Below are 25,158 nucleotides of genomic sequence, written 5' to 3' on the forward strand. Positions count from 1 at the left end.
TAGCATATCATAAACTATGACCGCTCTGAAGCAGTGGAATCTCAAGAGAAGCCAATTTATCCCAATATATTTTTGTTGATATGAAAAATCGGGTACTTTTAGCAATATAGCTGGTGGATAATATTTATGACATATATTATGATGTTATGATAAACTATATCCACTGCTGATTTTTAGAAGGCAGACAAGATGACGAACAGGAACATGGTTTGTGTAACATTAGCAACACATTATTAGCTGTTTGATGACGTAATCAAACTAATCATAATCATAGTAGCTAATCAAAGGCTAAAAATAGTAATTACTATTATGTGCAGCGTTTAATGCGTTAATTTGAGTAAAAGTTGACAGAGTGGATCTCTGAAATGGTGTGAGTGATTGGAGGTGGGAATAATCCGCATATAAAAAGCAAGGGTATAGAGTTACATTCAAGCTATTTTAAGGCCTGAAGACATTTTTCATAGAATTAAGGACAAATGGGAGAGAAAATATAAGAGTAAAAAATTTACTCATTTCGGAAGAGACTTTAAAAGGATTCCAGCATCAGGAACAAATTGTATGGCGTCCTGATTCACGTCTGAGGATTATGTTTGTTCAGAGCATTTTATTTTGTCAGTAAGGCACAGTGTAATGGAGATTTCGAGAAGAAACTTTTGTTGAAAAATAAAGTAGCAACTTTATTGGATCTGACACAAACCGTAAGTAAAGGATTTCATGCTTTGTCTGTAAATGATGGTTTTTATATGGATAATGTTTTCAAAGCACTTACCTGCAGGTGGACGTGGATACTTTTTCCTGTTCAGTGACATTAGCCAATTAAAACAGTGGCCGTCTACTGACTATCTTTAACCCTTAAAATGCATGACTTGTTTCGGCAATCCTTCTTGCATATTTAGTTCTTTAGCGACCCGGATCTATATCTAACACAGATGGAGCTCTACCTGTCGCGATATCAGAACATCTCTAAAAATAATAATAAGTATTATTATTATAATTTTTAAAGATATAACTTATTTAATTATTAATACTAAAAACGTATGATGCATTTGCTTTTAATTTCCCCCAAAATAAAACTTCACAAAATGCCAAACAGCTAAGCATCTATGTGTGCCACGGACGTGCTAACTGGTGTGAACTAGTTGAGTCATGCTACAGCTCTCATTTACTTCTGGGTCGCCCTTCAGCCGCATGAGTGTGTCACCACAAAAAAATCACCTCTCAGTGGTGTCAACATGAATCGTCTCTTCCTCACTTAACGCCTCTCGCTCCCCCAATGTTCTTCTCCTTCACGCCCCCCCTCCTTTCTCTTCACTTATTTTCACCCTTTTTGCGTTCATGCCTCCCCAGATTTCATTCTCACCAGCTCTCAACACCCCCCCCCCTCTCTCCCTCTCTCTCTCTCTTTCTCTTCCGCCACCTCTCCTCACATACACACACTCTTCCTCACATCCCTGCCTCTCTTCCCATCACATCGCCGACTTCATCGCCTCTCATCGTCTGTGTCTCCCTGCCACGCACACGCGCTCGCAGTCATTCTCTGACTCTCACACGTGCCAGCCGGCTCAACCTCTGCGCGTCCTGCCGTCCGGCTGGGGTTTGTCTCCTCTCTAGAGCTTGAAGAAGGGCAGAGAGGCCATGGAGCACAGCCACATCTTCACCGTGCTGTCCACAAACTCCAGTTCCTGGAGTCCTCGCGGTTGCCCTCTCGGACAGTTTCCTGTCATTTACTACAGTTCCTTGCTGTGCCTCGGCCTGCCTGGTAAGAAAAATGCAAGAAATATTTTCTGGATTATTAGTGCACAGTGCGTGGTGTGAGAGGAGTGCATCGCCCCAAATATTCACATTTGTAGGCGATCAATACAGTGCATGATGCATGGCTTGTGTATGTGTATTTGTGAACTGTATTGGGATGAGAGAAATGCATTGCCGCTTTACATGCAGATTCTTAAAATCTTGTCTGCACAATGAATGTTTTTATGCATGCTTTTGTCTCTGTAGTTGTAAAATGTATAGAAGTGAGGGGAGTGAATAACCCTTCAATATACTTACATCGGTGGCTGAGGGGTTCTTAAAATGTTATCTTTGGTCCCATTTTATCTTGATTAGTAACATCCTTGACGAAATGGTCCGTAACCTCGTGAGACGCAACTGGCATCAGAACTGTGGAAAAACAGGTTTCCAAAGGTCATTGGTGAGAGGACAGAATACAGAGTCTCACATAATTTCCAATGGTTTATAATCATATATCAGCAAGAAATACCTGTTATTCCACAAATGATGAAATTAGATCTGGCTCTAACTGGAATGACCCGGGGAGCGAAACAGATGATGCATCAGACATCTTGAGTAGTCGTCATATTAATTGGCCTCCGGCGTTTAATATTCATCCTCTTGGACACTAAAATTATGTTTTGTCCCACCACAATTGGAGGTTGATTGCTCATTTATGACAATTGGTATTATTTGCAGGTGTGCTGCAAATTTAATCGAAGCTCCTTTCTCAGGTCGGATGGCGTGTGGTACAGTTTCAGCAGAATGATTCGTTGTCAGATTGAGATAAATCACCCTGCCCTTGAGTGAAGCGCTCAGCCTGAGCAGTTTACACAAATATTTTCATTTGCTTTCGGAGGCAGCCGGTCTTCCTGTTGCATGACTGCTAAATAGCGGCTTGAATTTTGACTCTGATAAGGGTTTGTGGGACAAACAAGAAGCGTGATGAGACAAGATTAGAGTCTTTATTCAACACTGTGTGAAAGTCATCACACCTGGTAGCGATTTGGGTAGATGGAGGTGAAGAAGAGAAACCTCTCAAAGGCATTGTACACAGAAAGTGAGAAAAGCACGGAGATAGGATGGGAAGAGAATGGAAAGAGAGAGAGGCTGACTAGAAGCAGGTGTGATTAAAGAGGGAGAAGGTGACGAGCGAGGCTGTTTTTACAGTAGCAACAAATAACATTTAGGCTATATTACAATTAATGTATTTGATACATTTTATAATAATGTCTAAAGGAAAGTGTATTTTAGATGCTTTACATTTATAATTTTTAATCACATTAAAAATGTAATTATTCAATGTAGATAATCAATTAATTGTAACTGCATACAAATGATTAAAAGCAGGGGTTGACAATAACACCTGCCAAGCTGCCAAATGCGTGTGCATTCCAGCAGTGGTGTGTAACAGTCACTCCTACCAGCCACTAGGTTGAATTTTATATATAATATATACATTTTTGTCAAAATTTTTCTCAAAAATATTGATTTTTCGATACATGTTGATACCGAAATATATGAAACACTTCTGATTTCCCACAGAACAGATGCATGATACCATCTGCTCTTTCTCACTCTCTCATCTCTCTGACAGAGAGTTGACACACAAACCTGCCTCCCCTCACTCACCTGTTTAATTTGCTCCGGATGAATATTGTTGGTTACATGGCCTGGATTTTGGCATGGGATTACGCATAATTTTTTAATTCCCCAGATTTTGTGTTCACACCCAAAGTGCGCTCCTATAAAGCTGCCTCTCTCGGTGCTAAATTGAGTTATTTTTTGCTGCTTCTTGCGCTTAAACAGTCAAATACACACAAAATAATGTCAAAATGATTGTCTTGGCAAGTTTTTTTTTTTTTCCACACACAAAAAAAAAGAAAACTTGCCAAGTCACTGTTTTAAGTGAACGCAAACAGTTGAGAAAGAAAACGCAGGTGTAACAGTATATTGGATCCATGCGTCATGTCCAAGTGACAGCAGTCTAATATACCTGCTGCCAAATTATGAGATAATATTTTAAAAAAATTATGTGGCAGTTTTTCCCCAGTTCTTCCCCATGGTATTAAAGCCAAAATTGGCAGTGAAAATGTGGCTAGAAGCTTTGGAAAACCCCTAGCCACAGTGGCTGGTAAGCAAAAAAATGTATGTCAAGCCCAATAAAAAAATTGTATGTAAAAAGTTGTTTCACACAACTAAAAGAAGCACAGTAGTGGCTGTGCTGAAGCAAAATAAAAATGTTACATGCAAATAATAATTTGCAGTTCATTGTGCATATCTAGAGCAGCAAATTAAGTGAGATTTTAGGACCCTTTATATTAGGTGGCCTTAACTACTGCATACTATCATTTAAATTACCAATTTGATACAATGCACTTATTGTGTGTACGTATGTTTTTACAATGTACTTACATTAAAAATAAAAAACCTGCATGTAATTACATCTGTAATTTATTTCTGTAGTTACAATTATAATTACACTGTTGACAATTCCCTTACACCTAACCCTACCCTTAAACTCACCCATCCCACCACACCTGTCCCTAACTTTACCCTTAAACTTACCCACACACCACACCTGCCCCTAACTTTACCCTTAAACTTACCCACACACCACACCTGTCCCTAACTTTACCCTTAAACTTACCCACACACCACACCTGTCCCTAACTTTACCCTTAAACTTACCCACACCACTACACCTGTCCCTAACTTTACCCTTAAAGGTGCACTATGCAACTTTCCGTCCCCTAGAGGGCGCCTATTCAAAACAAATGTGTAGTTTGATGACGCAAAGTTTGAGTGCAGTATCTTGGGAGATGTGGTCTTCACATCGCAGCCGGTGGAAAATAGGACACGGGCAGAAATCACGTTCATAGATGCGGTTATTATCGTTACTGTAGTGTAAAGCAGAGCACGACCGAGTGTTGTGGACCTGAGCACAGCTGCTGGAGCGATTGTTAAACAAATACCCGCCTCGCAAATACCGGGACTTTTATTATGACGGGACGGGACACAGTCGCCGGGCGCCTGCACAGATCCACTCTTCCGGTTATGATTTTGAGGTAATGCTGCTCTGTTTATCATATTAGATACATTTAAGTGTGTTTAAAACGATGTTATGGCTTTACTCCGTGCGTTCACTTGTTCACACTGCTAAGAGTAAAGCGCTTCTGCCAAGTAAAACCCAAAACCAAGGGTAGCGCAGATATGACGCAATCGACAGGTGACTCCCTCAAACGCTATGCTGAAAGTTCCTGGTCCTTAGTTAAAATAGCAATTTTCTCACAATTTACAAATAGTTGAAAACATTTGGGATATTGTAGGTACTCAACTGAACAAAATATATAACACCGGACTAGTGTTTTTTTGTGTGGATCTTTTACTGCAAAAATACTACATAGTGCACCTTTAAACTTACCCACACCACTACACCTGTCCCTAACTTTACCCTTAAACTGACCCACACCACCACACCTGTCCCTAACTTTACCCTTAAAGGTGCACTATGCAACTTTCCGTCCCCTAGAGGGCGCCTATTCAAAACAAATGTGTAGTTTGATGACGCAAAGTTTGATTGCAGTATCTTGGGAGATGTGGTCTTCACATCGCAGCCGGTGGAAAATAGGACACGGGCAGAAATCACGTTCATAGATGCGGTTATTATCGTTACTGTAGTGTAAAGCAGAGCACGACCGAGTGTTGTGGACCTGAGCACAGCTGCTGGAGCGATTGTTAAACAAATACCCGCCTCGCAAATACCGGGACTTTTATTATGACGGGACGGGACACAGTCGCCGGGCGCCTGCACAGATCCACTCTTCCGGTTATGATTTTGAGGTAATGCTGCTCTGTTTATCATATTAGGTACATTTAAGTGTGTTTAAAACGATGTTATGGCTTTACTCCGTGCGTTCACTTGTTCACACTGCTAAGAGTAAAGCGCTTCTGCCAAGTAAAACCCAAAACCAAGGGTAGCGCAGATATGACGCAATCGACAGGTGACTCCCTCAAACGCTATGCTGAAAGTTCCTGGTCCTTAGTTAAAATAGCAATTTTCTCACAATTTACAAATAGTTGAAAACATTTGGGATATTGTAGGTACTCAACTGAACAAAATATATAACACCGGACTAGTGTTTTTTTGTGTGGATCTTTTACTGCAAAAATACTACATAGTGCACCTTTAAACTTACCCACACCACTACACCTGTCCCTAACTTTACCCTTAAACTGACCCACACCACCACACCTGTCCCTAACTTTACCCTTAAACTTACCCACACCACCACACCTGTCCCTAACTTTACCCTTAAACTGACCCACACCACCACACCTGTCCCTAACTTTACCCTTAAACTGACCCACACCACCACACCTGTCCCTAACTTTACCCTTAAACTTACCCACACCACCACACCTGTCCCTAACTTTACCCTTAAACTGACCCACACCACCACACCTGTCCCTAACTTTACCCTTAAACTTACCCACACCACCACAACTGTCCCTAACTTTACCCTTAAACTTACCCACACCACTACACCTGTCCCTAACTTTACCCTTAAACTGACCCACACCACCACACCTGTCCCTAACTTTACCCTTAAACTTACCCACACCACCACACCTGTCCCTAACTTTACCCTTAAACTTACCCACACCACCACAACTGTCCCTAACTTTACCCTTAAACTTACCCACACCACCACACCTGTCTCTAACTTTACCCTTAAACTGACTCACACCACCACACCTGTCCCTAACTTTACCCTTAAACTTACCCACACCACCACAACTGTCCCTAACTTTACCCTTAAACTTACCCACACCGCCACACCTGTCCCTAACTTTACCCTTGAACTTACCCACACCACCACACCTGTCCCTAACTTTACCCTTAAACTGACCCACACCACCACACCTGTCCCTAACTTTACCCTTAAACTGACCCACACCACCACACCTGTCCCTAACTTTACCCTTAAACTTACCCACACCGCCACACCTGTCCCTAACTTTACCCTTGAACTTACCCACACCTGTCCCCAACTTTACCCTTAAACTTACCCACACCTGTCCCCAACTTTACCCTTAAACTTATCCACACCACCACACCTGCCCTATAAGTCTAAGTAACTTTGGAACTACATGTCAACTAACTGTCATTAGAGTATTTGTAGACTGTCTGATTAATATTTACTAAAACTTTATTTTGTTGGTCCCACAACAATCTACTGACTATAAGTAACTTGGCAACTACAATTCAACTTATTCTACTAACCCGAACCCTAACCCCTAACCATAACCTACCAGTCTACTGACAGTCAACTAATACTCTAATGACAGTTAGTTGACATGTAGTCACAAACTTACTTATAGTTAGTCAAATGTTTAAAGTGGATAAAGATAACCTGGTTCCTTTAAGAAAGGTTTACTGAAAGTTTCTTTGTGGAACCTAAAATTGTTATTCTCTATTATATATATATATATATATATATATATATATATATATATATATATATATATATATATATATATATTTTTTTTTTTTTTTTTTTTTTTTTTTTTTTTTTTTTCACTCTTAAACCAGAAACAGTAGAAACTGCAGATACGAGTCTGTTCAGGTGAGCTCATGCCTGTTCGATTGATCGCTGAAGGTTGAGCTCATTAAGGTCACTAATTGGAAGAGGTTGGTCTTATTTCATTGCCTTCTTGCACTGAAGACTTTGCTTTGAAGGACTGTTTGATTTATGTGTTTTGGTGATTTCTATCGAAGATGAAGGGGTTTTATCCAGAAAGCGACTATCATTTTGCGTCTGCTGGAAGGTCACAGATCAGCGATAACGATCCTCTCTCCAGCTCTACATTACTCTGGTGGTGTTATTTGCCACTTAAGAGGTGGAGCCAATGATTTTTAATTTAGGTAAATGATCCGGAGCTCTCTGAGAGCTCGCCGCCTCTGTGAGGAAAGTGCTTGTGAGAATTTTCGTGTTCGTGTCAGGACCCTCAGAAAGTCAGGAAACCTGAGAGTTGCTCAACCCACAGGAAAAACTTTATCTTGTCAAATCTGAGCACCAGTTTGACACACAACGTTGAGACCTTTACTGGAGATGCACGTGAGATTACTGGGATCTCATTCACAGGAGAAACATCTGAGAAGCAGGGGACTTTAGTAAAAGTCTCCATTTGCTCTTAATTTAATCTAAAGCCATGCTTACACCTGGTATTAAAATGCTTTTTGTTCAACCGGATCACATTTAGATGAGGGAGACATTCCGGTTTACACCTAGTGCTTTAATCCATGTCTTTTGTCCACTTTCAAACACTTCTGTCCTGATTTGTTTGAGCGGAAGGTCAATGCGCTTTTGTCTATGCAAATGTATGGGTTTTTTCAGATCTTTCGATCTAATAGATTAAATAATCTTATGCAATCTACATATGAATACAGAGTGCATCAGCTTTCATTTCTGCTCTGATATCCGCAAGACCAGCCGAACACTGTGAGTGTTAGAAATCAGCAATGGTGAGGGAACATTGCGCTTGGTTTGTTTTTCCTCTTCAAACCAAACTTGGGTCTAGATCCAAAAAGTTTAAATCCCATCTGGCTAGCGCACTTCCCATAATGTTTACACATGAGGTCATTATGTGGAGAGTAGGTGGTGTTTTGTGGCGGTTTGAATGCATTCAACCACATGAGCTTCTACACTACGAAAGCAATCTGGTCAAATGTTTTTTCGACTACCTCTGAAAATGGACAAGCTTGTTTTAGACCCTGTTTACACCAGTGTTTAGTGTCGTACACTTGGGATCCGATCGACCAAAATGTATCTTAATACCACGTGTAAATAGGGCCTAAATGCTTTCTAGGACAAACAAATTAGATTCTAAAGAGATATAACCAGCCATTTCTTTTCAGTTTTTGCAGTATACAATGCACATTTTGCAGTTTAACAATTACAGACTTTTTACACAAAATTATATTTAAAAAAGCACACAAACAAAACATTGTAAGGTGCTGAACTAAACCCCCAACATTGTAAGGTCATGTGGCAATATAAATGTCTGCTGAATACTGTGCACTATATACTATGGAAGCTTGTTTCCCCCATATAATAAACTTTTTTTCTCGCAATTGCATGATATAAAGTCGCAATTGTGAGAAATAATCTCAGAATTGTGATATATAAACGTAATTCTGAGAAAAAAGTAACGTTTTTATTGCTCAGAATTGGACTTTATATCTCGCAATTCTGACTATATAATTCACAATTCTCACTTTATTTCTCGCAATTCTGACTTTATAACTCACAATTCTGACTTTATAACTCACAATTCTGACTTTATAACTCACAATTCTGACTTTATTTCTTGCAATTGTGAGTCTATATCTCACAATTCTGACTTTATAACTCACAATTCTGACTTTATAACTCACAATTCTGACTTTATTTCTTGCAATTGTGAGTCTATATCTCACAATTCTGACTTTATAACTCACAATTCTGACTTTATTTCTCGCAATTCTGACTTTATAACTCACAATTCTGACTTTATATCTCACAATTCTGACTTTATAACTCACAATTCTGACTTTATTTCTCGCAATTCTGACTTTATAACTCACAATTCTGACTTTATTTCTCGCAATTCTGACTTTATAACTCACAATTCTGACTTTATTTCTCGCAATTCTGACTTTATAACTCACAATTCTGACTTTATTTCTCGCAATTCTGACTTTATAACTCACAATTCTGACTTTATTTCTCGCAATTCTGACTTTATAACTCACAATTCTGACTTTATAACTCACAATTCTGACTTTATTTCTCGCAATTGTGAGTCTATATCTCACAATTCTGACTTTTTAACAAGCAGGTTTATTTCTTGCATTTCTAAGATAAAATGTTGCCATTATCTTTTACATTGTTTTATTCCGTGGTGAAAAAAAACTACAAATAATATACTACAATATACTACTTTATACAAGAGAAAAGCATGCAGAATGCATTATATAGTGTAAGCATTACCCTAGTATTCTATTCTGACTCAAACACAAAGCAAACTGAGCCATTAAAAATGCTTGCTCGTGTTCTGGGCCCAGTAGAGAGAGACCTGCACAAAGACAGGAGTCAAGTGAAATCAATATGCTTACGATGTTGACCACAGCTAAATGGAAATGTCAGGAAATGTACAACCTCCAGGCCGCGGTGGATTCCTTTTGTTTGTCTAAATAAAGTGCTTTCTCAGCGGGGCATCTGGAGAGATTAATCCAGTGAAAGCGAAATCCACAAACAAAAGTACAATGGACAGTGGAGTATGAAAAGGAAGAATAACGCAGATAAGGAAAGTAAAACTAGGATTTGGTGGATCTGGATTTAATTTTGGACTGCAGTCTTAGTGACACTCTGATACCCATGAACACACATAGACACGACGTCTGCAAGACAAACCGATCCACAAAGCCAAGGACAAAGAGATTCACAGTCTGAAAAGGACCAATACTTTAAAGACTCACCGAAATAAACTGTCAGAATTAAATGAACACTTAAACTATAAACATTTAAGACATGGAAAAAACAACTACATTAAATTGATAATGTAGAAAAACGACAGAATTAGATGCACGAGACAGAAATTTGTCATTTATTGTAAAAGAAAATGTCCAATACTATGACAAAAAAAAAAAAATACAAATAAATAGCATGGTGAAGAGGAAATCCAACTGCATTTTCCACCTATCCGCTATAATACAGTTCAGGCTGAACTCAGACACAAAAATAACCTTCATTATCCTGTTAGTGAGCCACAAAAAAAGTGAGTTTGACACTGGGAAGCTTGTTTTGTCTAGCCTGTAGGAAAGACAAATCTAAAATGAGATCTCTATTGTTTCTTTGGAAAGCAATGCCACCAAAAGGAGACATTTGTCCCTTGATTCTCAGGATTTTCTCTTTATAAAAGACAGAAAAGAGCTCTCAGTAGTCTCAACTCAACCGAACTCGAACATGTCTTATTAAATTCTCCCAAAACCAAATCCGTATTCATTGTATAGCTCAATTCTGCGCCGTCTCTAGACATCAGAGATGAAGGTTCTGTAGCCCAGAATAGATGGACCATAGAGATGAGTCTGAAATCAAAATCTTTTGACAATAATATATTAAAGACTACCCATTCTAACAATCTGAGCACCTGGTCTAGCACACCAATCAATCAGTCAACTTTATTTATATAGCGCTTTTACAATGACGATTGTTTCAAAGAAGCTTCACAGTGTTAAACAGGACAATATTGCAACAAAATTTGATTTGGCTGTACAGCCGATCCAGAGAAAAACAGTGATGTTATCAGATCATTTCAATTTATCATACAGCGACAATGTTGGCAGATCATTATTATAGTTTATAGAATAAAATAAGACATAATTCATTTTATTTGTATATTTAGTTGAATAACTTAGATCATAATTTTAGTTATATTTTAGTATTACATGGCGCAGATGCCCTTAGGGCGTGTCCGAATTCACTTTTGCTTGTTTAACGACAGAAAATGGTCGCCGCGCATGGTCCTAAAGGGTTGTACCTAGTCTCAATGAGTCATGGGGTGTTTTTCGGGGGCAGCGTGCAATAAGCCAATCAGAGTCTCATTTCCCATTCCCTTTAAAAGTCAGTTGAGCTAGCACCATGGCGAAATATAGAAACCCTCAATCTGACGAGGCAGTTTAAATACATGTGTGTATTGCCACGATTGGTCACATATTAGCCAACTTCATTCGTCATTACTGCAAATAGGTAATCTGATGCAATGACTATCCGTTAAGCATTTTTATCTTTATGAACTTAATAATCTTTTAAGCTGTAATCATTTTATTGGTAATATTTGGGATTTTTGTACACGCATATTGCTAACGCGCACTGTATGTAGCGAGAAAAAAAATACTGGGCTATTAACTTCAGACTGCATTGGTCAATGACAACGTCATTTTCAGTTGCCTCAAAATAGCAGTGCTCCAACAATGCACCTGAACACACCTCATTTCCAGACCAGTGAACAGATGCGCAAGTGCATTTGCTATTTAAACAACGGGCACGAAAATGATAACTGCATCAGAAAACACCTGGTTTCACATTTGGCTTGGTGTACAAGAGGTCCCTACATTTATTAGGTGTGTTCAATGATGTGGCTGTGCACAAAGCATCGGCTAATGACATCAAAATAAATAGGGTACTATTTCAGGCAACAGCCATTTGTATTGGTGTACAAAATCATAATGGGCATTATCGAGTGCACTTATTAAATTACACAATGCACCGCAATAACAACCGATGTGCAGTCAATGGCTAGAGAATACTCATAATGCATTGTGAGTCGCATGTCGACTGAATTCACATAATCTGATCATTTCAACTGCACAATAGCAACAGCATCAGTACAGTCAGATCAATAATATTGTTAAATAATAGATGTCTTAATATAAGTGGCGACAGTGGCTAGGAACCCAAATTACTTTGGGAGAAACCAGGCTCAGTCGGGTAACACAAAAACTACCTAAACACTGGGTTGTTACATCTGGCTCAGGAGTCCAAACACTGGATTTTTACATCTGACCAAGGAGCCCAAAACTGGGTTGTTTCATCTGACCCAGGAGTTGGGTAACACAAAAACTACCCAAACACTCGATTGTTGCGTCTGACCCAGGATCTGGGTATCACAAAAACTACCCAAGGACTGGGTTGTTGTGTCTGACCCAGGATCTGGGTATCACAAAAACTACCTAAGGACTGGGTTGTTACATCTGACCCAGGAGTTGGGTAACACAAAAACTACCCAAACACTCGATTGTTGCGTCTGACCCAGGAGTTGGGTAACACAAAAATTACCCAAACACTCGATTGTTGCATCTGACCCAGGATCTGGGTATCCCAAAAACTACCTAAGGGCTGGGTTGTTACATCTGACCCAGTAGCCCAAACACTGGGTTGTTACATCTGACCCAGGAGTTGGGTAACACAAAAACTACCCAAACACTAGATTGTTGCATCTGACCCAGGATCTGGGTAACACAAAAACTACCCAAGCACTGGGTTGTTATATCTGACCCATGATTTGGGTAACACAAAAATTGAACAAATACTGGGTTGTTATGTCTAACCCAGGAGCCCAAAACTGGGTTGTTACATCTGACCCAGGAGCCCAAAACTGGGTTTTTACATCTGACCCAGGAGTTGGGTAACACAAAAACTACCCAAACACTTGATTGTTGCATCTGACCCAGGATCTGGGTATCACAAAAACTACCCAAGGACTGGGTTGTTGCATCTGACCCAGGATCTGGGTATCACAAAAACTACCCAAGGACTGGGTTGTTACATCTGACCCAATAGCCCAAACATTGGGTTGTTACATCTGACCCAGGATTTGGGTAACACACAAACTACCCAAACACTAGATTGTTGCATCTGACCCAGGATCTGGGTAACACAAAAAACTACCCAAGCACTGGGTTGTTACATCTGACCCATGATTTGGGTAACACAAAAATTGACCAAATACTGGGTTGTTATGTCTGACCCAGGAGCCCAAACACTGGGCTGTTACATCTGACCCAAGAGTTGGGTAACACAAAAACTGCCCAAACACTGGGTTGTTGCGTCTGACCCAGGATCAGGGTAACACAAAAACTGCCCAAACACTGGGTTGTTACGTCTGACCCAGGAGCCCAAACACTGGGTTGTTACGTCTGACCCAGGATCTGAGTAGCACAACAAATACATAAACACTGGGTTGTTACATCTGATCCAGGATCAGGGTAACACAAAAACTGCCCAAACACTGGGTTGTTACGTCTAACCCAGGAGCCCAAGCACTGGATTGTTACATCTGACCCAGGAGCCCAAAACTGGGTTGTTACATCTGACCCAGGAGTTGGGTAACACAAAAACTACCCGAAAAAACTGGATTGTTGCGTCTGACCCAGGAGCCCAAACACTGGGTTGTTACATCTGACCCAGGATCTGAGTAACACAAAAACTACCTAAACACTGGGTTGTTACGTCTGACCCAGGATCTGAGTAACACAAAAACTACCCAAACACTAGATTGTTGCATCTGACCCAGGATCTGGGTAACACAAAAACTACCCAAGCACTGGGTTGTTATATCTGACCCATGATTTGGGTAACACAAAAATTGAACAAATACTGGGTTGTTATGTCTAACCCAGGAGCCCAAAACTGGGTTGTTACATCTGACCCAGGAGCCCAAAACTGGGTTTTTACATCTGACCCAGGAGTTGGGTAACACAAAAACTACCCAAACACTTGATTGTTGAATCTGACCCAGGATCTGGGTATCACAAAAACTACCCAAGGACTGGGTTGTTGCATCTGACCCAGGATCTGGGTATCACAAAAACTACCCAAGGACTGGGTTGTTACATCTGACCCAATAGCCCAAACATTGGGTTGTTACATCTGACCCAGGATTTGGGTAACACACAAACTACCCAAACACTAGATTGTTGCATCTGACCCAGGATCTGGGTAACACAAAAAACTACCCAAGCACTGGGTTGTTACATCTGACCCATGATTTGGGTAACACAAAAATTGACCAAATACTGGGTTGTTATGTCTGACCCAGGAGCCCAAACACTGGGCTGTTACATCTGACCCAAGAGTTGGGTAACACAAAAACTGCCCAAACACTGGGTTGTTGCGTCTGACCCAGGATCAGGGTAACACAAAAACTGCCCAAACACTGGGTTGTTACGTCTGACCCAGGAGCCCAAACACTGGGTTGTTACGTCTGACCCAGGATCTGAGTAGCACAACAAATACATAAACACTGGGTTGTTACATCTGATCCAGGATCAGGGTAACACAAAAACTGCCCAAACACTGGGTTGTTACGTCTAACCCAGGAGCCCAAGCACTGGATTGTTACATCTGACCCAGGAGCCCAAAACTGGGTTGTTACATCTGACCCAGGAGTTGGGTAACACAAAAACTACCCGAAAAAACTGGATTGTTGCGTCTGACCCAGGAGCCCAAACACTGGGTTGTTACATCTGACCCAGGATCTGAGTAACACAAAAACTACCTAAACACTGGGTTGTTACGTCTGACCCAGGATCTGAGTAACACAAAAACTACCCAAACACTGGGTTGTTACGTCTGACCCAGGATCTGAGTAACATAAAAACTACCCAAACACTGGTTTGTTGCATCTGACCCCGGATAGGGGTAACACTAAAACAGCCCAAACACTGGTTGTTACGTCTGACCCAGGATCTGAGTAGCACAACAAATACATAAACACTGGGTTGTTACATCTGATCCAGGATCAGGGTAACACAAAAACTGCCCAAACACTGGGTTGTTACGTCTAACCCAGGAGCCCAAGCACTGGATTGTTACATCTGACCCAGGAGTTGGGTAACACAAAAACTACCCGAAAAAACTGGATTGTTGCGTCTGACCCAGGAGCCCAAACACTGGGTTGTTACATCTGACCCAGGATCTGAGTAACACAAAAACTACCTAAACACTGGGTTGTTACGTCTGACCCAGGATCTGAGTAACACAAAAACTACCCAAACACTGGGTTGTTACGTCTGACCCAGGATCTGAGTAACATAAAAACTACCCAAACACTGGTTTGTTGCATCTGACCCCGGATAGGGGTAACACTAAACCAGCCCAAACACTGGTTGTTATGTGTAACCCAGGAGCCCAAACACTGGGTTGTTACATCTGACCCCGGATAGGGGTAACACTAAACCAGCCCAAACACTGGTTGTTATGTGTAACCCAGGAGCCCAAACACTGGGTTGTTACACCTGACCCAGGATCTGAGTAACACAAAAACTACCTAAACACTGGGTTGTTACGTCTGACCCAGGATCTGAGTAACACAAAAACTACCCAAACACTGGGTTGTTACGTCTGACCCAGGATCTGAGTAACACAAAAACTACCTAAACACTGGGTTGTTACATCTGACCCAGGATCTGAGTAACACAAAAACTACCCAAACACTGGGTTGTTACGTCTGACCCAGGATCTGAGTAACACAAAAACTACCCAAACACTGGTTTGTTGCATCTGACCCAGGATCTGAGTAACACAAAAACTACCTAAACACTGGGTTGTTACGTCTGACCCAGGATCTGAGTAACACAAAAACTACCCAAACACTGGGTTGTTACGTCTGACCCAGGATCTGAGTAACACAAAAACTACCCAAACACTGGTTTGTTGCGTCTGACCCCGGATAGGGGTAACACTAAAACAGCCCAAACACTGGTTGTTATGTCTAACGCAGGAGCCCAAACACTGGATTGTTACATCTGATCCAGGAGTTGGGTAACACAAAAAAACTAACCAAACACAGGGTGGTTACATCTGACCCAGGAGCTGGGTAACACAAAATTACCCAAACACAGAAAAAATAACTAAAAACGACTCAAAAGGCATAACCCAGAATTTTCGGTAGAAAAACAAATCACACAATTTTTTAGTGTATTAAGAAAATGAACATGCTTTACTTCAAGAACTCAACTGTTGTGAATCAGTATATTGTGTACATACTAGGACCGGGACTTTATCGCGTTAATTAAGATTAATTTAATTACGGGACTTTAACGCGTTAAGTAAGATTAATTAATTACGGGACTTTAACGCGTTAATTAAGATTAATTACGCAAAAAATAAATAATTTTAACCACGCTTATTTTTGCATCGTGGAACATTTTTCAATGAATGAGTTTCGACGGACAGATTATACTGGAACACCAACTAGCGTTCACGACGGTCATGACCTTTGGTCAAGACAACAACAAACCATAGTGAACATTTACGAAGAAGCTTATGAGGCCGCTTTGCTTGGCCCCGTGGATGGGAAATGCTTTTTGTTTTAAAAAACGAAAGGATGGAAGCGTCGACAAGAGCATGGTTGTGTGCAAGCTATACAACAAGGAATTTGCGTATCACCGCAACACATCGAGCCTCAAATATCGCAAATACGCTATTGCTACACTTAATGGCAAACATTGCACTGGTCTGCTAAAAATCCATGTGAAAAATTACTTCTCACTGTTCTCAGGTCAAATATTTATATGCAATTAAAATGCGACTCATTTCGATTAATTAATTACAAAGCCTCTAATTAATTAGATTAATTTTTTTATCCCGGCCCTAGTACATACTATCTCTTCAGTCATCACATGAGATTTGGAAAGTTGATATACAAAAGCAAAGATGTAGTCCTACTCTATACTGCAAAAATAATAAGTGCTAGTGCAATTCCTCTAACCACGTATACTTAAATGAATCTGAAAATGTTTAGTTTCTTCTAAATACCTTTCCTCAAAAAAAATAAATAAATAAGCAATACGTTTTCCTCTAGGAACAGTGTTCTGCATTTAAATGTGTGAGTTTAACTCTGAGAGAGATGGGCAGTTTTTTTTTTTTTTTTCTCTGAAAAGGTATAACTTGATTATGACAAGATTATGCAAATATGTCAAACAAACCTATCTCTGTCTGTCTCAATATTTCTTTACATCTTAAAATGCTTATGTGCCTGAGATTGCAAGTGTTTATGCAAATGTTGATGTGTGAGTTTGAAGCTTTGTAATTTGTAATCAGCTGATGTTCTGAAACTGTGAAGTGCGATTCTCCAGACTCCTGACTGGCATATGTAATCTACCACCATCTTTATTACCAGCCCGAATGACTGCAAAACACTTAGAAGTTTTCATCCAGTATATCCTTCCACACAGCAGCCCATTGGTACAGTGGGGAAAATGGATGGAAATTTGCTGCATCTTTTGGTGAATAGCTTTTTAGGTTAACATACCCTAGATTGTTTCCTGAGGTCTGTTGTAACGGGGCTTTATCCTCCACGCGTCCCCTACCGTTGTGTTAAATTGTTTGGCTTAAATAAAGGCAGCACTTTGTGTGCATGCTCTTTTCATCACAGTGAGAGGTCATGGCAATCGCTGGTCATTTCTTATACCCGTACGTCTCATGTTGTCTGAGCGTGTCCTAAAAACAACACAGGTTTGGATGAAAGCAGAGTGGTGAAAGGGTTAGATGCTAGGGGGTCTGTGTGTCCTAGCGCCTATTTCCTGGGTCATTGTGACCTGGACGCAGAGCATTGCACAATCACCAGCGTTTAGATGTAATTGTGCACATGTTGCTGCTGCTTGTTCAGGTTTTATTGAAGGTCACAATGAGACAGAGGTTAAAGCTGTGGAGGAAAACAGGCAGGCAGGAAGAAGAGGGACGAATTGAATGACAAAGTCTCAGAAGGTCAAGATCTCTTAAGTATTTGATATACATGTGAAGGTGTGCACATGTGTGAACACGTGAATGCACATGTGCAACATGACATCATGACTTTGCGTAAACATACACGCCAGTTTCAAAAGCCAAGTGGCGTGTTATCTGTACGCATTTTGATCTATCCGTGTGTATATCTACGCCGTGTGATTCCGCGTTTATGTCTACGCCGTGTGATTCCGCGCGTATGTGTACGCTCAAACAAACCATCATCTCCGCGTGTATGTGTACGCCCAAACAAACCATCATCTCCGCGTGTATGTGTACGCCGTGTGATTCCGTGTGTATGTCTACGCCGTGTGATTCCGCGTGTATGTGTACGCTCAAACAAACCATCATCACCGCGTGTATGTGTACGCCGTGTGATTCCGCGTGTGTGTGTACGCCCAAACAAACCATCATCTCCGCGTGTATGTGTACGCCGTGTGATTCCGCGTGTATGTATACGCCCAAACAAACCATCATCTTTGGGTGTATGTCTACGCCGTGTGATTCCACATGTTGCATTCCAAGTCTTCTGAAGTCATACGATATCTTCATGTGAAGAACAGAGTTGATCTTAATGTTTTAGTCGTAGAAATAATGATCGCGCTCCTTTGCAAACAGAACACACACGCACTCGTTCATTCATATTTGTAATTCAAATGATACACACGGCAAGTTTAGAATGATGTGATCGGTCACAAGACACACGAGAGCCAATGTGAGCAATCAAAGCTGACGTAAAGCTGACGTTTCTTCCGGCGGCAATATTTGAAATGTATTATTTATCTTTGACGGATGGACTCGACGTTACTGATCGCTTTTGGGGATTTTCTTCACACAAATCAATCGTTTGCCCTCGGAACACTTGGGATATTTGTACTTTCTGAATAAATTGTGCCTGCAGTCGTATCTGCCTGTTATATCTTGTTTTATAGAATACACAAATGGGTAGGTTTAGGGAAGGGTTTGAGTTACGTGTTCAAAATGTGTCTGAATATTTGTGTGTGTCCACAAGGTAAATTAATTTATAAACATACTAAATAGTTTTTTTGAAAATGTAAAAATGCAGAATGTTTCTTGTGATGGGTAGGTTTAGGGGCTATGTGTGTGTGTGTGTGTGATGGGTAGGTTTAGGGGTAGGGGCAGTGTAGGGGGGATAGAATGTAAAGGCGTTGATAAACACGCTAAAAAGCGATTATGCGTCTTTATAGCACACCAAAATGGCATACAAATTGGTGTCATACATACGCCATTTCATGAGATATTTCTGACATACGTATGAATGAGTGTGCATGTGTGAGAACTTACGCATGTGAAAATATGCTCATGCATGTGAATTTGAGGGTGTGCATGTGAATGCAGGCGATTTTTAAGAGGGTGCATGTGAATTTGACTGTGCATGTGAACACATGCACGTGCATGTCTTGATAATGATCCGTGTTGCTTAGAGTGTGTGTAAACATGAATGCATGAGTGTGAATTTCAGTGCATGGGTGTGTATGTGTTTGACTGTGCAATGCATGTGTGTGAACTTGAATGCATTTTTGTAATGAGCGCATGCATATCAATGTAAATGCATGTAAACGTGCCCATGTTAATGCATGCATATTAGGCTGAGTGTATGCGTGATGTGTGTCAGTCACATGCTTTGCATGTATTATTGTGATTGTGTTCAGTAGAGGGGATAAAACTAAATTTTCTATCTATTTTTGGTGCTGCGATTTCAATCCAATATTATATGATTCATTCTTACACTCTGCAAGACTGACTTCAACACTTTCTCACACACCCCTACCTCTCTCTTCTCACCTTCTTTGTCCACTTCTTCTCACGTTCCACAGCAAACATCCTCACGGTGATCATCCTTTCTCAGCTGGTGCTGCGGCGACAGAAATCTTCCTATAACTACCTACTGGCCCTGGCCGTGGCCGACATCCTAGTCCTGTTGCTGATCGTGTTCGTGGACTTCCTTTTGGAGGACTTCATTCTCGGTGCGCCTCTGCCCCACTCGCTCAACAAAGCTGTGCAGGTTCTGGAGTTCTCCTCTATCCACACCTCCATCTGGATCACGGTGCCCCTGACCGTGGACCGCTACATCGCCGTGTGCCATCCGCTGCGCTACCACACCGTGTCCTACCCAGCCCGAACTCGCAAAGTGATCTTGACGGTGTACGCTGGCTGCCTGATCTCCAGCATTCCATATTACTGGTGGCCGGAGCTGTGGCACGGGCTTCCGGGAGCGAGCAACGGTGGACGCAGCAGCAGCGCAGGGCAGCACGTATTGGTTTGGGTGCACTGCGCCACAGTTTACCTGCTCCCCTGCTCGGTTTTCTTCTCGCTCAATGCCATCATCGTACGCAAGCTCCGCTGCCGGCGTAGCTGCTTCCGTCTTCGAGGGTACTCAACCGGAAAGACCACGGCCATCCTACTGGCGATCACCTCAGTGTTTGCCGTGCTGTGGGCGCCCCGCACGCTCATGATCCTTTACCATCTTTACACGGTGCAACCGGCGACGCCTGGCCCCGCCAGATTGCTGCACCTGGTCACGGACGTGGCGAACATGCTCGCGCTGCTCAACACCGGTGTCAACTTCTTCCTGTACTGCTTCATCAGCAAGCGTTTCCGCAGGATGGCCGGCATGGTGCTTAAGGCCTTATTCCGATGCAGAAAGCAGCCTCCACCTTTTTACGCCAGTCACAACTTCTCTATCACCAGCAGCCCATGGATCTCACCAGCCAACTCGCACTGCATCAAGATGCTGGTGTACCAGTACGACAAGAACGGCAAACCAGTCTGCATATCCTCCTGATCGCCATCTCAAGCGATTCCATGCCAATATAAGCCTGGCTACTGAGCCAGGCGAGCTTGTGGAAAAGTCCTTCCCGCCTGGAGACAAGCAGAAGGTGATGATCGGTTTGTTAGGAAGTGCCTCAATAAGAGATCATATGTCAGGTTCAGAGATTTCTTGCGGCCAAAATGTGGCAACAAAACAAGCAGGAGTGGTCATTATGCGATAACATGCCAATGTCTTTCAGGATGTCAATGCAAAAAAACAAACAAAAAAAACAGACTTGATCTCTTGAAAGTCAAGAGAAATCATGAAAGGCTTGCTTGCGTTCTTGGCGATGACTGTCCATTTCGACCAATATACATATTAATGTGATTAAACGACCTGTTTGTCTCTAGGGCTAGGCGATATGGCTAAAAATGTATATATCAATATTTTTTCATTTGCACTCCCTTGATCTGGATGGAACGGCTATTTTTAAAAAAGTACATACCTACATTTGGTGCTCAACAGACGTGTACAATTGGCTAAAATGCTCAGAGCTGTTTTAACATGTTGTAAAAAGAAACCTTTGAAATGGCTTACTGTCTTCAAAAGCTTAACTTTAATATTATCAGGATATACACAATATTCCCTAATTGTATTCCACCAGAAGAGATATTGCAATAATATTGCTTGTATTCAATGTATCGCCAAGCCCTAGCATGTTTTTCAGTTGATTGCACACCAAAGCAACGTTTTACATGAAGAAAAGGGATTTGAAGCTGGAGCCAACAAGATGTTACTGTTTGTGAACCATCTTTCCCCTCTCACCTTCTTAGCAAAAAGACAGAACACTCGCTCCCTTTGTGACATTAAAAAACAAAGCTGGCATTTTGGTCTAATATGCTGTTGGTCTCCAAGGGCTGGTCGCAAACAGCACAAGGTCTTATTAAAGAATAAAGCCTTTAGATATGCTCACTGCTGGAAACCCGCTTCAGTATCGCTGCCTGATGAAGATGAAACGCAAAGACTTCTGCTTCGACAAAAAAGCTTCTGGTGCAACTGACTGTTAAATGTACAATTAAGGCAAAAATACCTTTAGAGGGGAATTATTCTTTATCGTTTCAATCAATATTCTAAGACTCTCATTGCTCAGTACATGAAAGGATTTTCTATCACAGTGGCGAACACTAAATAATTAAGACTATGTAACTTCTAGCACACACACAGACTCATTTATCCTTTGCTGGGCAGCCTCAACAACAAAAAAGAAAGCGAAAAAGAGAACACTTTTCAAATAAAATCAATTGCTTTCTCCCGAGTGAGCTATTGGCTGAAACCATGTTAATGTATCTTCACAGTGGTGTGGAGTAACAGGCTGCCATCTGGAGTGTTTTAAATGTGGTGCATTTATATTTAAACAATACAGCGCAAACATGTTTGTAGATGAGGTAGACTTAAAAATGTATGATCTCTGTCGTAGACAAGGCTGTATTCACCTGTTATTACATCAGGACAAATAAATGAAAGTGGTTCTGCTGAAAGCTGTGATGGTGGTAAAAAATGGTTTCTTACACAACTGAAAATGGTCATTTTCCATTACAGTGTCCATGTTTAAGATTGAGGCTTTTAGTCTAACATGGCTTTTAGTCCATGTGGACTATTTTGAGGTATGCTCTTGTCCTCCTACAAGTTGGTTACAGATTTTCAATTTCAGGAAAATTGACCAAAAATGAGATTATCTTGTTTGCCAGGTCATATTCAAATTTTGTCCAATTAAACGCACTTCCATCCCAATATATATCCTAATTCAGAGGTTGTATCCTTCAAAGGCAGATTGCGTCACCGTGGCACAACTAAGCCTGTCCCAATTCAAAGGCTCCTTCAAATGCATCCTTTGTTTCCCATGAAATGAAAAATCCAACAGATGGATCCTTCACGGCCTTGCCTACCAGAGAATTAATTGCATGCCAGTGATGACAAGATTTTTTTGGAGAGAATTTGCCGAATTATACATTTAAACGCACGTATTGTGTTCCAACAGCGGTTCAAACGGTTATCAAGATGCGATTTTATATACCTTATACTCTTTATTATACAGAAATGGACCAGTTTGTGAACCCTGTTTTGTTTTCAGACAGATTAATATATAACTATCCATAACTAGATATAACCATCCAGTAAAAAGTCCAGTAAGGTCCAGTACTGACACTCATCAATGCCAGCTGTCACAGTTTCTAGGCGACAAGAACAATCCTCCGCAGGCTAGACCGTCCCATTTAAGAGCGCTCAGACTGAGTTCTTCGAAGGATGCAGCCTTTACATTAGGCACCGGACGAACACATTTAGCGAACAAACTGAACAAATTAATCTGAATGAACTATAGGGATCTGGTCGCCGTGATTTTGCAAAGCAAGTCATGATCCTATATCAACATATTTTGTTATCATATAATGCTGGAACAACATTCCTGACTGAAAATTTAGTCCTAACCCTATCTCTACCTCTAAACTAAACCCAGAGTGAATAATGTAGGATATCCTTGTATGCCTAAACTGACATAAACTGTAAAATTGCCCCTCAAACCTGATTGGCTGATTGAAATTTTGTTCCAGGATTAACAAAGATGTTGATCCAGGAATATGTTGTACTTGGTGAAGTCACGTTCATTTTTGTCGGGTTGTGATGTAAATGAAACGCATAAAATCCCTAAAAGGAAGCATGCCAATGCATTTGAAAATGATTTATATTTTTGTGTGCAACAGTAATGAAAGATTTTCTTAATATGCAATTACTTTGTGGAGAAGCCTGTAATTATGCATATTGATTATTCTCGCTATTGTAATCCATTATATTAATATGGACCCTGTAATGTAAAGTCTAACCAAATCAGTGTTTTTTTTTTTCTTGGTCAGTAGAAAGTTAATGAAATAGGAGCGCTATTACTGGTGACTTTAGGGTTAACCTGTATAACCTGTGAGATCTGTGTCATGTCAGTGAAATGTAGCCAACAAGTGTGTGAAATCATGTTAGATATGTACAGAATTCAAATTAAGGAAAACTATAGACTAGAATGTCAAGGTGCTGCTAAAGTGTCTGTACTGTATATCATACAATCTGATCTTCTATCTTCTGTTTCTACAATCTTTGCCATCTTTTTGCACCTAAGAATGTGTTTTAATAAAGCAACAATCAATTTTCTCTCATGCACACATTATTTACTTTATGGGAGCATTTATGTATTCATGGAGTAGCCTAAACATTGCAAAAAAAAAATGACAATAACTACAGAATCCAGACCAGTGAGGTCATACAATGGCCCCTACATGTATTGGATTAGATTGTTGTTTGATATTTTGTAATATAATGCAAAAATATATTTATACATGTTTAAGTGTGACTTGTGTGTCATGGTAATGTGAAGGGCCAATCAAAAATCAATAATAATGTCCAGAAAATAATAATGCTCATGTCCAGAATTCTCTACTTTGAGCAATCATAAAGCTTATATATTTGGACATTACTGCCAATGTATCAACATGACAGAACATTTAAAGCCATGATCAGCCTTCATGCAAAAAATTATCAATAAAGGGGGTACGGAATATGTTTCCTGATCCTTTGGATCTTTTTGATAAGGTCATGTCTGCTTATGTCTAAGAAGAGACACTAAAATGTTTATTTTTGAGCACATACCTGAACAACAGAATATTGTACATATAATTTTCTTTAAATATATAAGTCAATGAGGCTGTTAACCTTTAATACATGTACGGAAATGAATGTCTGTGATAAAATATGGAACATAATTGCATTGTTTCCAATATCTTTCTACATTTTCTTTAAGATGTTTGGCTGATCCACCGTGAATAAATCTTCATGTGTATAGGCCAAGTGAATGTATTTGCGTATTTTCAGTGAATGTATACTGTATGTTATGGAAAATAGCATGCAACTTATTCTGATGTATATTTTCTTGAACACAATAATCATTAAAAATAACCTTTGACCTACTTTGAATGTTTGATCATTTGACTTATATCTGATTATACTATTCAGTAGACTTATATTAGAATAAGATTAAGAAGTGAATCTGTTGAAGAAAAGAATGATCGATATTTCATCATTAAATAAATAAAAAGATGAATATAGACAAAATACAAAGAAAAAAAATTCTCAAATTCTAAGACCCCATTCACACGGAGGCAAGTTTAGCAGCCTACATTTTTTACCGTATCAGCGCTTCGTCCACACGGATCCGGCGTTTTGGAAGCATGAATCCGATAT

General features: G+C 40.4%; 1 protein-coding gene across 1 annotated transcript; it reads left to right on the top strand.

Moving 5' to 3' along the window:
• The first annotated feature begins 1,420 nt into the window (after positions 1 to 1,420).
• On the top strand, positions 1,421 to 24,071 carry gpr139 (G protein-coupled receptor 139). Its single transcript, XM_067456337.1, has 2 exons — positions 1,421 to 1,759; positions 19,943 to 24,071. Exons 1-2 carry the CDS (start codon positions 1,636 to 1,638, stop codon positions 20,908 to 20,910), a joined length of 1,092 nt encoding a protein of 363 aa, XP_067312438.1. The 5' UTR covers positions 1,421 to 1,635; the 3' UTR covers positions 20,911 to 24,071.
• The last annotated feature ends 1,087 nt before the right edge of the window (positions 24,072 to 25,158 follow it).

The sequence above is a fragment of the Pseudorasbora parva genome, chromosome 2 (genome assembly GCF_024679245.1).
Source record: "Pseudorasbora parva isolate DD20220531a chromosome 2, ASM2467924v1, whole genome shotgun sequence".
NCBI lineage: Eukaryota > Metazoa > Chordata > Actinopteri > Cypriniformes > Gobionidae > Pseudorasbora > Pseudorasbora parva.

Bases quoted from the DNA above. Each gene is read 5' to 3' on its own strand.
- gpr139 (XM_067456337.1), top strand. From the start codon at position 1,636: ATGGAGCACAGCCACATCTTCACCGTGCTGTCCACAAACTCCAGTTCC. The intron at 1,760-19,942 runs GTAAGAAAAATG...CACGTTCCACAG, and splicing joins GCTGTGCCTCGGCCTGCCTG to CAAACATCCTCACGGTGATC.